Source organism: Thermobia domestica, chromosome 13, assembly GCF_964235325.1.
Source record: "Thermobia domestica chromosome 13, izTheDome1.hap1.1, whole genome shotgun sequence".
NCBI classification, from domain to species: Eukaryota; Metazoa; Arthropoda; class Insecta; order Zygentoma; family Lepismatidae; genus Thermobia; species Thermobia domestica.
The window spans coordinates 86,649,330-86,666,106 of NC_137466.1; the positions used below are offsets into that span (position 1 = coordinate 86,649,330).

General features: G+C 35.9%; 1 protein-coding gene across 1 annotated transcript in view; it reads left to right on the top strand.

Annotated features, from left to right (window-relative positions):
- The first annotated feature begins 12,330 nt into the window (after positions 1-12,330).
- LOC145668296 (uncharacterized) overlaps positions 12,331-16,777 on the top strand; it is a 259,797-nt gene continuing 255,350 nt past the window's right edge. Inside the window, exon 1 of the mRNA XM_081736022.1 lies at positions 12,331-12,618. Within this exon, the coding sequence (XP_081592148.1) occupies positions 12,586-12,618 (33 nt within the window). The 5' untranslated portion in view covers positions 12,331-12,585. The remainder of the gene's footprint in view (positions 12,619-16,777) is intronic.

A 16,777-nucleotide genomic window follows, 5' to 3' on the forward strand; every position in this document is an offset into this window, starting at 1 on the left:
CATTGAACTGATTGTTTTAGCAAAATTTTTGATTTTGCTATGAGTTTATGTTGCCTAGAGATTAGTTAGAATTGTTGAGCTTAGCTTGATATTTATTGTTGAAAATTCCTATTTAAAATAATACCGGTAAATAAATAAAATGAAAAGACAGAATGAGTCGAGTGCAAAACATGGGAAAAACTTGATTTATCCGTATGTTGCTTCATTCAATCTGTCTTACCTTTATTTTATTTTATTTATTTACTTTTTCAAAATTTAAAATTACAAAAAAAAAAAAAAAAAAAAAAAAAACATTTAAACGAATTCTAAAATCGGGGAGTTATATTACGATATGATGAATGTTTATTTTTTGCATAACATCTTGCTTCAAGGGGTTAGAACCTAAAATTCCCTTTGCGTATTCATGAGAAACACATGGAACACCTGTTTGATTCAGTGTCACAGGATGTATAGATGTTTCGACACTAGCACGTGCAAGCTTTACGCCATAGTGATACATCAAGGTTCGTGATGTACAGTTCTGAAATAGTAATCATTTCTGAATACTAATGTAATGAATTTGTGGTCCACTGACACACATCTTTCTTGTTGTTTGCAATTTTCGTATAATAGTATTGTGTGATTAGAAATTTAAGTTAAATTTCTCAAGTCACTATGAATCGAAGAGTAACCTGTGCAATGTTAAATATCTTTATTAGGTTTCCCATAAGAAATGCTGACACAAAGATAACGGTTAATAGTATTTTGTTAAAACAAAGTTCCCACTTTCAAGTATTTACAATTAACATATAAACAAATATACACAGCTCTAAGTACTAATCCCAATAACGTATTGCAGTCATTCTGGGCATTTATGATTAGCATATAGCCATATTTGCTGCTGTCACCTCATCTCCTTCTTGGTGGTATAATTATTTTTAATGCCCAGTAATGTATATATATTAGGTTTGTTTTCCTACACCATTACATTTTATACATTGTATTAATGAACAGTACAATTATTTTTAGAATTTCAGAACGATGTGAATAGAAATATTCTGCTAAGAGCCATCGATCTCTTCGCAAGAACTTATCTTAAACAGGTGATTTCAACAAGTGGCTAAAGAAGAAGCAAACACATCACGACAAAGGTATTTGGGAACTAAAGCCTCAAGGATGGGAATATTTAATACGCATTTATGAATATAATGATTAAATATTCCACAGTCACGCGAAGAGAAATACATTTTTTAAAAAATCTGAAGCATTTTGTAGTTAAAATAATTCAGCTTTCAATGTTAAACTAACAAATTCCATTTTTATGAGAATTATTGGAACGAAATAAATATTATACTAGAAATTTAAATGCCGTTGACATTGTAAGGTAGTGATTACATATTCTAAAATTGGTTAATATAAGTATTTTTCTCAAAAACAAAAAAGTCTAGTGCACAACCAACAAGGTCCATTCCTTGTCTAACGGATGAGAGAAGTCCTCACGCGAAATATTGTGAACAGCTCTACTCCAAATATAGTAAACTGTGGACCAAGAACTAAAATCAATAACTGGTCACAGAAAAGACTGGAATAGAAAGAGTGATTCAAGTTATTCTGAATATCAAGGTCTCGTAAAAAGAGAATTATTTAGCTGTATGTACGATTAATGTTATAATTAAATTCGCAAACCTAACAACCTTTACTTACCTTAATTTTTATATGTAAAATACCTATCTTTGTATGACTGACTGACTGACTGATCAACGCCTTAGCCAAACCACCCTAGCTAAAAAATTAAAAATTTTGGCAGTGCATAAAATTTGTGACGTGGGATATCACTAATAAGGAATTTTTGGAAATTCAACGAGAAATAGTGGTGGCAATTATTATAGTAGAAAGTCCATATCTTGGAATTTCTAAAGGTTAGAAACATTAAATTTGGTAAATGGATTTTCCATTTAAAATAATTAGACACATATTTCAGTAGTTTTTGATCCGTGACCGAGAAGAAAAGTTTGTGGAAGGAAAAGTGGTGGGAATTACAATTATTATTATTATTATTATTATTATTATTATTATTATTATTATTATTATTATTATTATTATTATTATTATTATTATTATTATTATTATTATTATTATTATTATTATAAGATGTCCATATCTCAGAATCTCTTAAGGTTAGAGACATGAAATGCGGTATTAAGACTTTTCATTTAAAATAATTAAAAACGTGTTACAATGTTTTTTGATACTTAACCTGCAGGGAAGGAGAAGGGTTAGGATGGTTCACTAACAAGTAAACCTTACGTTTGGGTGAATCGAGTTGCTGACTGAGACACATATGAGAAAGTAGTACTAAATGTGATCAGTATTTCAGTGAAGTTTTAGGTGCGAAGCTCCAGGGGTTTAGGAGATAGAGCTACCAGAACATCACATGGAAGTACAGAATAGTCTTCATACAGTTGGAGGTAAAAGCTCTGTAAGACCTCTTGTAACGACAAAAGGTGAATAACAAATATATGGGTACATATTAGGACTATTCTCTGTTTCACATAAAAGGATAGGAAAAAGAAGAAGTTTTTTCCCCCACCACGCTCAAGTACAGGTGAATGTTGGTGTTCCGTCTTCCACCATCAGCCCCCGCACACGGAGGTATAGAGTGTATTTAAATATGTCTAGGCCTAAATAATAAAATACAACTTTCATAATAACATTGAGTATTTTAAAACACTTAATGACATTTACCTGCATTAGTGAGTAAGTAGCACATGTGTCATTTTAATGGAAATTTTATTGAACAGTTGTATTGTTTATTTTCCTTCTTTTTTGGCAGTCGGGGTTATGACATAATGTTGGAATGGCAAGGGATGTCAGGGTTGGTAATTGAATTGGTATTTACTGCTTTGATACATGAATGTTATAATATAAAATCGGAAACCAAGTACAATGTGTATGGGTAAATTATCAGTGCGTTAAGATAATAACAATAGAACCTGAAATAATAATAATAATAATAATAATAATAATAATAATAATAATAATAATAATAATAATAATACACTTCTTGTTTCCTCTCTTATATACATGTGTTCTTACATTAAAAAGAACCAGAAGAAAAATAACCATATGTATACACACTGATAATAGTGAATAAATGCGTCTCGCCCCGGGCGCCTCAACTCAGGCAAATGCCCTGGTTTCTATTGATTATTTTTCAATGAAATCATTTTCCTACGTTTTTCTCTTCGTACGTACACCTGATGTGATGGTGGCAAAGTATCTTTTTTTTGTTTGTTGTTTATTAATACGCGGCGATAAATTTACGGTAAAGCATCATACATACAAGATTCATCAACATTGAAGTCTTCTGAGTTTATTAAGGGGGAAAATTTGTTATGGTGGACTTAGAAAAACAATCCCAGATTGATTGAAGCCTGACACGCAATAATAACTGCAGATGCTACGTAATTTGAACAGGCTCATGTCTGAGTCTGTCGTTTCAAGCAAAATTATAATATTGGAGCTTAACCGTCACAGTGAATTTGACGCCCCTAAAATCCCCTAAAATTTGGCGCCTTGTGTGGTTGCAATCCTCACCCAGCCCTTTCGTTGGCCTTGAGTTTAGCCAATTGATAATAGAGGAAATTGATTTTTAAATTGTTACTTGACTATTTTAATAAAAACAGTCCTGTTGTCAACAGTCCTGACGACCGAGGGGGAGGGAGAATAACAGATGTTTGGAAATGAAATTAAATCTTTGAGTTTTACGTATCGCAGTTATGCCGGGTAGGCTAAAGGAGACTGTGATGACGGGAATGAATGAAACAGTGCAAAGAAAAAAGTAGGAGGAAACAGGAGAACTCCGAGAAAATCTGCAAAAACAGTGCTTGTCCACCACAAAGCCCACTAAGCACGAGCTGGGATCGAACCAGGGCCTTATGCCCCAGAGGTGAACGCTCTACCACGGAGCCACCATGGCCCCAACAAAAGTTTTTAGTTCTCACATAACTCCTGTCTGGAGGTCAATGCAATTAATGGGTGCTATACATACTTGAATTTCATTATTTTCAACAGTCTGTGGAGAGTTGAGTGAGAAAAGCAGGGCAGTTCATCATCGATATTTATAGCTATCAGAATTTTATTTAACGTTGGCAATTCATTACGGGAAAAGACCTGATGTACCTTTGATCGAATTGCCGATTTCGTGAAGTCGTCATAGTTTTCCGAGAGGGGAAATACTTGTACGCGTATTTTTGGGACTTCTTAATTTATTTTCATTAAATTTAGCCTCCCGCCTACTTCTATAAACAGTTGCCTTTCCTACACTTGTCTGTTTCCCAGTCATGTCGGCGAATTCTTCAACAGTTAAATTAGGGTGTTGTTCTCTTAAAGCATGGAAGATATTCAAAATGCAACGCTTCTCACCACTTCGTAACGCTGTCCCGGGCTCATGTTTTATCGCAGAACTACTGCAAGCATCATGAATTGTTGCTTCACAAAGCACTAAATACGCAATTATTTACAATTTAATATGCACTAAAATTTGTTTCAGATAATATAAACTATACAAAACATAATGGATACAGAATACAATTTAATATGCACTAATTTCACACGACACTATATATAATATAGTTACCACACACGCTAAATTCATACAATATTTGCACAGGTCGATAGTCTGCGCACTCGATACTCAGACAGCCAGAAGATTACCTTCCTTGAAAGTGTAAATAAAGACAGAATGTCGACAGGATTGGTTTGCTTTCTCTCCCGATTCTGAAGTGAAACAATGATGGAAATTAACTTTATAACGAATTAGTTCTTATTTCTAGAAATGCAATTTAATAAATAGGACTAAAGCCAAAACTTTAATACATAAATAGTAAAAAATACTTTTCTTAAAGACAACAATTAAAAACAGTAATTGTTTGTTATTTGGGGTTGACAGGTAAAAACAGCAGTCAGTGCTTTCTCACCATCAGGTGCGAGCGAATTGACGTACGAATTTAGTGTGTACACGATTTTGTTTATTAGAAAAGCTTCCCTCCCTGTGAAGGTCAACGGCTTGATTTCCCCTCCGTACTGGAGAGTGGTGGGAGGAAGGGGAGTTTCCTATCAGGTTGCCTGGAATAGATCTTAGGGGGAAGTCATATAGTAAGGGTATACCTGACGGCGGCCATCTTGAAATCCGCCATTTTGAATTAAGATTAAGTTTTTAAAATAGGAGTAGGGTCATGTGATACATGATTTAGGGCGCAAATTTAATCAGAAGAACAATGGTGACATTAATTTTGATTTACGCGCAATTGGTAAAAAGTAACAGGGAAATTAAATATTATTGCAGCATATGTATTAGTCCTTCACCCCACCTTGTAAATTTTGTGTTAATGATAATAATTAAATAAAAAGCAGGTGGATAAATATTAGGTCTATGGTAATAGTTGCCTTGATGTCGGCCATGTTCAAATCCGCCATTTTGAGTCAGACAAAAGTTTTAAACAAAACGCATTGACACCTTATTAATAGCAAATTTTACCATAAATCCAACGGTATAACCATTTTTGCTTTATCATTAACCAGCATTTGTTATCGCATAAACAAGTTGCTAATTTAAGGAAAAATGTCCAAAGTGGAATTGACTCATAATTGAACTTGGGTCTTTCTTCCAGAAAAGTCCTCAATTAGTACAATCAATATGTAGTTCAGAAAAGAGTGCATGACTTGCACAAATGCTCTGCTCACAGTGAGCACACCTGACAAAGGCAATCGAGTTACACTTGACACATTCAAAATGGCGGATTTGAACATGGCCGCCATCAAGGCAACTATTACCATAAACCTAATATTTATCCACCTGCTTTTTTATTTAATTATTATCATTAACACAAAATTTACAAGGTGGGGTAAAGGACTAAAACATATGCTGCAATAATATTTAATTTCCCTGTAACGTTTTACCAATTGCGCGTAAATCAAAACTAACGTCACCATTGTTCTTCTGATTAAATTTGCGCCTTAAATCATGTGTCACATGACCCTATTCCTATTTTAAAAACTTAATCTTAATTCAAAATGGCGGATTTCAAGATGGCCGCCGTCAGGTATACCCTTACTATATGACTTCCCCCTAGTCCTAATATGTACCCATATATTTGTTATTCATCTTTTGTCGTTACAAGAGGTCTTACAGAGCTTTTACCTCCAACTGTATGAAGACTATTCTGTACTTCCATGTGATGTTCTGGTAGCTCTATCTCCTAAACCCCTGGAGCTTCGCACCTACAACTTCACTGAAATACTGACCACATTTAGTATTACTTTCTCATATGTGTCTCAGTCAGCAACTCGATTCACCCAAACGTAAGGTTTACTTGTAAGATGCCCACACGAGATGTTGAAATTTCGTGCGAGACTTCTAGTTCATACAATTTCTAGATGAAAATACAGACTAAGGAAAGCAAAATTATAGTCCACAGTAACAGATGCTCTCATTTGCAAGTGACGTTAGAATTGACTTGAAATGCATCAATTCTTCCATCTTACTTAGAATTACCGTACGTCCCAATTGATAGGAATTGTTCCGGAAAAGAATAACACGTTTTATCTCGATTTTTTAAGAAGTATAATCTTTATAATTTACTTTTGTATAATAATTAATCCAAACTTATTAGCAGGGCCCGGATCTTGTTGACCTAAAATTTTCTAAAATGTGACCTATAAAATGACACTAAAATTCCTGTAAAATGACCCTAAAATTCACAAAAATTGACCTTAAAACTTGCGTTTTCTTAAAAAGTTTATTTCGTTAAACATCGACATTTTCTTAATATCTATTGGATTTTAATTACCATTTGTCACTCATTTTCAAAGCTTTGTTTCTGTTAGTTGCAGTCCATTGTACGGTATTCTACATATTGATAGTCGTGTGCACCAACGAAGTTCAACTGTTGAACGAGGGTCATAACCAAGTTTGGTGAAAATGTCTGATGCACCAACAACGTTCAAGGTGAAGTCTCATTCAAATTATGGATAAACTTGGTTTTAGCTTGAACGGCCGAATTTGTTGGTTTAAACTTCATTTGATCGAAGTCAGTCTGTTTACATTCAATAATGTCTTTGTATTTTTCCACTAACGAAATTACAATACATTTCTCGTGTTCGGAAAAATGTTTTGCTCGTGGTTTCATTACTTTACCATCACAATTACTATCACTGAAATTAGACTATGCACACAATCTCGAAAGTCGAAAAGATCGGCACGCGGTATGCTTTCTTCATTTGTTACTTTGTTAAACGAACATTAGAGACAAAAGGGGACAACCAATCAGAGTCGATTTTACAAATTGACCGAAGTTTACTTAAACTTCGATTTTCAATGGTGCAACGAAAGTCCTGCAACCACGTTTAAACTTGAAAGTTTACTGTTGAACGCGTTTGAGTGAACGCTCCTTTAAACTTCGTTGATGCACACGGCTGTGAAAGTGTCAATCCACTCCCGAGTTGAAACTAGGAAGCACACTTAAAGAACAGAATTTCGCATGTGTAGACTGTATACACGAGAATAATAGATAAAAACCGTGTTTAAAATCTTTGTACGCCTTCTAATCCATTTTTAGTTATTCACGTGATCACATCCTTTGTGGTCAACAACCCAAAATCATCTGTTTAGCCACCTACCAACCCCTACCCCTCGTCAACCAGTTACAGCTTAGTGTTCATTAGCTTTTTAGGAATGCAGTTTTCCATCCCGATAGTCAGAAAGCATGAAAAGAGATAATCTAATTTTGTATTTTTCAAATTTGTAAACAGTGTTCATTTTACGATTTCCTTATGTAGAGGAAAAAGACTAAAAAGACCATAAGTGACCTGAAAGTTAGCTTAAAATATTAAAAAATGACCTGAAACTTCAAAACGGCAAAAAATGACCAAAAGTTGACCCTAAAAAAATATACTTTCAGAAGCTTGAGTTGACGGATAACGTTTTTATTTAAACTTGCCTTGTCCTATGCGTAACAGTAAAAAGTTGACTTGTCAACTAGATCCGGGCCCTGCTTATTAGCAAAAATGCTACAGTGCCTAATACTCAAAATACTAGAGTCCATATAGAATCATATTGGTATAAGGGGAAGGAGAACTGATGGAATGCGATGGCACCCGTTCTACCAATATTATTCTATATGCATTCATTAAGAGTGCATACCTAGCTGAACTTCCTGAACGGTTTATAACTCCCAAGGAGTTCGCCTTCGATCTTGATGGTGCGAACGTTTGTGATTACTGTGGCGCGTAATTTTTCAGTCGGTGTTCATGGTGCAAGTTAATGGTTCGTTTTGAACATTTCGTGAATGTTGACGATGTCCATTATGTGAAGTGTAATACATACATCCCATAGAAGGCTGATCTCTGCACCTCCCTGACACGTATTTTCTGTCGCCCTCCTGATGAACATGGTAGTGAGTGCATTTGTTAATAGATACCATGAATTGTATTAATATATAATCTAATATTTGACTTTCTTTCTGAAGTAACCAGGAACCGATAGAGGGTATTGATTTCGTAGAGAAATTGGTATGAAACAACACCAATAGTTTTACTATTATAATTCTCATAATGTCAGGTTTTTGATCTAACGATTGGCATTTTAACACTTTACTCGATGGAGTTAAAGTAGCGCAGGCAGGTTCGAATGAAAGAAGCTTCAGGCATGTTTCGAATCCAAAATACCATTGGAGTCGAATGAGAGAAGCTTTACTAACACTCGTTCCCGTTAATATCCTAAAATCTTACTTTGACTTTAAAGTAATTTTATATTATTATTATTATACTTCATTTTATATTATTATTATTATTATAACACTGTGTATAACAAAAGTAGGCGGTTTGTATCTAAATACTGAAAACTAGTTGACTGTAGATCTCGGTCTTCGAAAAGTCTTCAGGAGGCAAGGGACATCGGTCGCGAGGTTCCGGGTTTGAGTTCCGGAGGAGTAAGTATTCGGGCTCGAGCCAAAAGCTGTTAAAAGTTATAGGGCGCCGGCCAAAGATGTTCAATACTGCTCGGTCTGCGTTTATGGTTGCCAATGGCTCGAACGACTCGGCTCATAGCTCATTCACTATCGAGCCGAACCAAGAGGTGACAGGAGCCAACAGCTCACTTAATTGAGCTAGTTCGAACCGATGGCTCACCCAAGCCGAACCGAACCGAGCTGATTGCTCACCCAACCTAGCCAATTCGAGTTATCGACTCAGTTGAGCTGAGTCGAACCCAGCCAATGGTCTCGTTTCAACGGAGTTGGCTTGAGTCAATGGCTCACATGAGCCGAGTCAGTGGCTCATCTCGACCTAGCCGGCTCGAGCTATCAGCTCAATTGAGCGGAATCAATGGCTTGTCTCATGCCATCCTTAACCTTCTCAAAGTAAGCGCATACTCTGGGAGATATTAATTTTTAATGTGACCTCTTACTTTTTGTTCGAAATAACCAAAAGCTGATAAGGGGGTAAAGTTTTCCAAGGGGTAATAGGGGATAAAATATAGTGTAACATCGAAACAATGCATCAAGCGACTTCATTTGCTTTTGAGGATGAAGCACCATCTAATAGGACTGTATACAATTGGTTTTCCGAATTCCAGCGTGGTCGCACATTTCTCAGAGATGAATTTAGTAAAGGTGTCCGTCTACATCTGTTGTTGGCCATAATGTTGATGCTGTGCGTGAAATAATTGAGAGAGGTTAGCATATGACATACCATGATATTTAGGCATACTTAACCATTTATAGAGTGGTGATCCTTTGATAGTACAGCTCATGAAGAAGGGAGACATCAAAGTGAATGAAGGAGCGAAATTAATTTACTATAACTAGAGACTGCAAATTCTGGACAGGTTCACCATATGAGGTGACTATGGAGTGGTAAGATGCGTATAATCTATATTTTAAGACCTTTGACGTTACTAAAATATCTTTCTAAGGGTAGAGAGCATGACCCTCTGATGCAAAGTTTTCAGAAGGAAAGTTTAGAAAATATTCTCTTTGTATAATATTAGATTCTGATCTCTACATCACCATCCCAATCTTATACCCACTGCACTGTGCTTGGCGACTTAATATTAGTCACGTCTTTCCCTATTTTAATTATCTAAGATCCTCAGACTGATCTCTAGGCTCTTATTTCTCAAAATATTCTTAATGACTATACTTTCAACCTGTGGTCCAATAGTATTCAAGGAAGGCCGTTCCCTCTGGCTCTCCCTCTAGTTAACGCTAATGCTGAAAACTAAACTGAAAAGAGGAAACCTTGTAGTGTTACAGAAACGTACAAAAAGAAACACTCTTCAGGAACAACGTGCTGAATTTAGACTGGAACTGAGCAATCGTTTAGCGCACTTGAAAGAACATCAACAATTTAGAAGACAAGAATATTACGTCAATTTTTAAGGAGTTTGGTTTTATTTTTTGGAGTCCTCTATGTATTAACCATGTCTGTCCGTATGTCTGTCTGTCAGGGGGACAAAAAATCTCAGAAACTACTTGACGAATCTCCATCAACTGTGAACAGGATGAAGAATATCAAAAGTTAGAAGGTGGTTCGTAAATTCCAATTTTTGTAATCTTCGAAATAATTCAAACGTTTTATCACTTTCTTAGCTGATTTTTTAATATTCAACCATGAGAAGCGTACATAATCAACTTTTTGCATATTTTACAAGATGTCTACATACATACACACACTTATTTACTACGTTTCCATAGCAACACCTCTTATTTTTCTAGTTAACGATTACAAAATAATCTCTCGATATCTCTATGTGTCTTTCTTTTTCTTTATATATTACTGCTCAAATAATTCGCCTCTGATCCTTTTTATAAGCTGGCACAGATTGCTAATACTATATACACAACGTTATCGTTGTAAAGTAAGGAATCCACTTCGTTGTCGGGTGGTGATCCATCCAATTAATTCGAAGATATTGCCTTCATGTCCTCCCATAGAGGATTATTATAGATGATTTGCCCTTAGTAATATGCAACCTAAGTGTACCTAAAGCTCAGGTTGGTTGCATACCACTCAATTATTTTCAACACTTTAACCAAACTCGTTCACGTGGTATACACGTAGTCCTTCCCGCTGCGGCAGCAAGTGTGCTTTTGGTGTGGCACGTGATGCCAGGTTTGATTCCCGGTTAAAGAGCATGAAAATTTAATTTTACAATCATTCACTTTCATTACTCATGCGTCTCCTTTAGCCTAAAGGACATAAGCATGCAAAAAATAATAATAATAATAATAATTTTGTGGTGACGCTGTTGTACTTGTTCTGGATGCAGCCTCAAAGAGAGAATGTTAAAGAATCTCAGAAAAAAAAAAATAGTTGTCTATATACTGTATATTAAAAAAAGGAGATTCACAATTGTGGTTTTTGAAATATAATGTGTCGAACTTTGCAAAACAGCATGAAAATACATAACAGATAAAAGGTATGGACCGTTGTACTAAGCTTTCTTACTCCCATTTATTAAATTTCTTAAGTCCACGGGCGTCGTTAGCGGAAGGTCGGCGGGCGCGTCCTCCCAGATTTTAGTCAAATATATTTAAAGAAACTATACTACTTTGTATATATAACTTTTATCGGAAAGAGGATTTTGGTTCATCCGACCCCCTGTAGTTGTTACTAAAACATTTATTTATCAACAGAATTATAATATAGCTTTTCGGAGAACTTTGAAAGAGATGATGTAAGAACATTATCACATTTTATATATTTATATTAATTACGCAATTAGTATATTTGTTGTATTTAACTAATGAAGTTCTGCAATGAACGAAAATAATCGTTCTTTTATGTGAAGTGTTAATGTGCACGCGTACGTATATTAAGTTGTGTGTGTGTGTGTACTCGCCATGCGCGACTGCACTTGTGTGACGGTCTTTCGACCCCACCCCTTCGAAAACAATCCTGCAGTCGTCCATGATTTTAAAATGTTACAGAATGTCAATCAGACAGTCATTAAGTATACTAATTTGAAGGAACCGGTAATTTGACTTATAATCTTAATGTAAGGTACGTATCATACATGCTTTCGCGGGGATCAAACCTTCGACCACGCACATGGAAACCGCGACCGCTAACCAGTCAGGTAATCGTTGCATAAAAGGCTTAGGGGCTATGTACTAAAGCAACTCAACTTCTCGAAAATACTGAAAAAATATACCGATTTCTATTTTGCACCTGTTAACTATATCATCGCTGGAAACCCTGCCATTGAAAGAATCTGCATGGATTACAACGCCACCTGCCGGTCAGAAGAAGGAATTCTTGTCCCGCCAAAGAAGACTGCAGACAGACTAGTTGAGAAAAGAAGTTTGGGTTCGAGACTTACAGAAAAGAAGATGGTGAAGTAATAACAATGGCGGCGGAGTGAGCGTTACCGTGTTTCTATCCAAACAAAAAATTCTCACGAGAGGAAAACTGATTATTTTTTGTTGTAAAAGAAAATATCGTTTGTGAACAATAATGTGAAAGTGCAGTGAAAAGCAGGAGGACAAACTTGTTGTGCTGCAGTGGTCTCCGTCGGGTTGTCACTTTGAAAGACGTAACAAGTGTATGGCTGGACGATTTGTAAGGGCAAGTCAACAGGTCAGTTGTTGCTCGAAAAGTTTTTCGCTTTTGTTTTGTTTTTTCTTCTTCTTCCATCCGGCCCTGGCTTGTTTTGGAATCACGTGCAAGAGTATTTGTGTTTTGCCGGATATAGACCCTGCGAGGAGAAGAATATTAATTATTAGCGATATACAAATAGCCTGTGTATGTGATCATATTCTATCACTGTTTTTATTCAACAACAATTTGTTGTAGTACGTACACCGTCAGCTACTTGCTACGTTGGTATTGCTCTCCATTCATGTAACAGGCACACATATTTACCCACATTCCAGACCAATAACTCGTTCTCCCTCCTTTGAGCTCTACCTGGTGCCGGGAGTTGTAGAGTGTTTTGTCTCTTTTGAATGTGTTTTGAAAAGGGAGATACCTGAAGTTTCTGTCGTTTGACAGTTTTATTATTGCTTCTTCAATCCAGAAACAAACTATCTAGGAACAAGTTCCATTGAATTCTCTGCTTCATTTTGTGGGCAGAGGAACAATTGTAGTACATGTATAATTTATTATTTGTTGAAATGAAAATTGTACAATATGATTGTGACATTTGCGGATAATGGTGGATAAGTACAAATGAACAATGCAGTAGTTAAGCGAAATCATAAATTATAATGAAATTAGCATACCAAGAGGGTCACGATAGATCAGTGGCTCTAATTGGTTTGTAACGTCCCTAATTTGGTATTTGGTTATGTGAGTTGCTGATGGACTACATGGTGTCTGTGGATCCTTGTTCTTTTGAGTTTTCTCGTTTCCTCCGACATCCTCATTCTACAAAGTCTACCATAATTACTTTATTAAGCATATACTTCTATTAGTCTAAATGGCACAACAACAGGAATTTGTTAAAAATTAACCAAATACAATACGGGTATCGTGTTTTAGATAAAACAAAAACAAACAAAAAAAAAATTCATGAAATCAAGATTTTTAGTGGTTTTGATGCATATGTCGAATTTTACACAGGTTGACTTGTCTAGGAAGCTGCAGCTCGGTGTATACATGTGTGTTGCTACCAGCGGTCCAAATTATGAACCTAATTCGAGAAGTGAGTACTCTGCCATTGATCTGAGCATCCTTATGGCTATATAGTTAGCAACATCCAAGTTCGATTCCTGGTGACAGCTCATGTAGTTTGGATCCCACGTTAGCTATAGATTCACGTGTCAGATAGTTTCACTACTGAGAAGGGTCTGTAAACCCCAGTCCATCCACACACATCTACCATGGAGCTAATTTGTGCACCGTAGTTATTTATTATTATTATTATTATTATTATTATTATTCCTGAGGGCTGGAATGAGAAAACTGTAAAGTAGGATGTAAGTACAATTTCTAAATTTTTCATGGAAATGAAATATTTGTATCACTATAAGGAATAACATTATACGTCCCGCTATCTGTGAGCACGTACAATATATCAACGAATGTATTTATCATGCTGGTGTTTCTTCTTTTTTGTTTGTGGACCAAGTAAAGTCCAGTTTTTAAATAACACATCCATCTCTTAAATATCTTATTATCCAGGGGTACCCATGCAAATTGTATCATTGATTTTTTAAAAAAAGGAGGGGGCGCGGTGGCTCAGTGGTAGAGCGTTCACCTCTGGTGCTTGGGGTCCCGGGTTCGATCCCAGCCCCCGCCAAGTGAACTTTGTGGTGAACAAACACCGTGCTCGTGGGTTTTCTCGGGGTTCTCCCGTTTCCTCCCACTTTCTTCATTCCACCATTTCACTCATCTCTCATAATCACCGTCTCCTTTAGCCTAACCGGCATAACCGTGGGACGTAAAACTGAAAGATTTCATTTCATTTTCATTTTTTTTTAAAAAAAGGGGGGGGGGGCGAGAGAAAAATACTTGAATCCAGTAATAAACTGAAAAGATTCCATAAGAAATATACAATTTATACATCACTCAGGGCCTAAATTAAAAATACATGCCTGTACATCGTGAAAAAAGGATGATACATTCGAATCGTTAAGTAAACTTGAAATCAGATAATGCTTTATTTATTTATTTATTTAGAGGGGATACGTGTAGGAGGAAATTGAAATATGAAATCTTTGAGTTTTACGTCCCACGGTTATGCCGGCTAGGCCAAAGGAGCGGTGATTATGAGAAATGGATGAAATGGTGGAATGAAGAAAGTGGGAGGAAACGGGAGAATCCCGAGGAAACCCACGCACGCAGTGTTTGTTACGAGGAAATTGAGTGTAGGTGTCATGGACCAAAGGGGGATGGGGACCCATCCTTGCAGTACCACAACTTGGCCTATTAATATAAAATCTTAATATTACTTTGAATTGAGAAAAGATCTCAATTGACCAGGGAAGATTTACTATTGTTTGATTTAATCCTTGTATATTGTTAAAAATACAAAACTGTGGAAAGGAAGATTCGCGGCTAGTTACAAAGAAAAGACAGTTTGCAGATAGGAATGCAAAAATGGCAGTTAACATCTTGAAAGTGTTCAATTATCAAACAACATAAACATACAGTTTCTGAAAATTGAAGAAACCTACTGATTTGCTCCAACTAGTGTTGTCAGAGCAAGAGTTGTATACATTTTGTAATTAGACATTTAAAGCAATGGGTGGAGTGGAGGGCTGTGAGGGGAGTTAAGATGTCCTTTAAAAATGTTAAAAAATCATTGTATTTTAAAAAATCAAGGTTAACTAAATTTATTAAAACTAAAATATTCTTTTGATGGTAAAACAATTACAAACCTGAAATCATCAAGAGTGTGGTTATTCCTAAAGAACTTTAAAAAAAATCATTGCATTAGGTACAGGAATTTTGCTGATAGTTATACTGAATATACTGGAAATATACTGGAAATATACTGGAATTTTGAAAATGAAACTCAGTAGATACCCTGTGTAAGAACTCATAAAGTTTCATGTGTGTATGTTTATTACAGGTACTCAATGTGTGCCCCACCTCGAGCTCATTTCATACTTTGGAAAGCATATCCGGCATGATTGTGTTTGCTACAGCTTGGACAATTTGCGGACATGGTGATCAGAGAATCCCCACGCCACGCTGGAGATACAACGTGATCTCTTAAGTGTAATGTGTTTTGTGCCATATCAGAGCAGAGAGTAAAGTTCAGTGTGGTCCTTTTTTTTTTCTTTCTTTTCTTTGAAGGTGAAACTGTGTCCAGCGAGGGTTACTTGGATATGTTACGGAACTGGTTGATGCCTCAACTTAACTGAGGTAGGTGACTACCTTCTTCAATAAGCTGGAGCACCACTGCACTGATATCGTAATGTCCGTAAATTTCTCAATGATGTCCTTCCAAAGAGATGGATTGGTCGTGCTGGACTCAGTGAGCAGGTGTTTCTTCACTGGCCTCCTGGTCACCAGACATTACTGTTTGAGATTTTTTTCTTGTGGGGGTATATCAAAGACATAGTGTACGTACCTCTCCTATCTGCATTCATGGAAATTCTGCAGGATAGGATCACTGAAGCTGTAAACACAATCACGCAGGATATACTTTCCAGAGTATGGAATGAGCTCGATTATCGCCTAGATGTTTGTTGTGCGGCAGGTGGGGCACACATTGAGTACCTGTGATGAACAAATATCACATGAAACTTTATTTATGAGTTGTTACACGTCTGCCCCCAAAAATGAACACACTATTCCCCAAGGTTTTTATTTTATAACGAAATAAAATCGAGGAGTGTTTCTGTGGACACGCTACTATTTTTTGTTCCTAAAATCTTTTCTTTTTCTTTTTTTCTTTCTCTTGTTTAGCGTCATTTAGAAAGCGTTCATTCTATGGAAATTAGCGGCATAGTTATAATCAGTTTGATTACTGTTGTCAACTCGACATTACAACGAATTTTATCCAACCATTCTCGATTCACAATTCAAGCCTAGTTACGTTGACGTTTTAATGGATCCATTTCCAGAAGTCACGAACCATTTCTTAAGTAAATAAAGCATATTCTATGGTAAAGAAACATAATATCTTTCCAGTTTTGTTCACGATACCAATAACTCAATTTATCAAATGAATCCTAACAGTATTGTCTTAATCAGCAATGGGTAAATTTCCCTCTAACATATACAGTATATTAAATCAATAGTTTTAATAAAATTAACTAAGATACCCCATTTTTAAGTTTCTTAT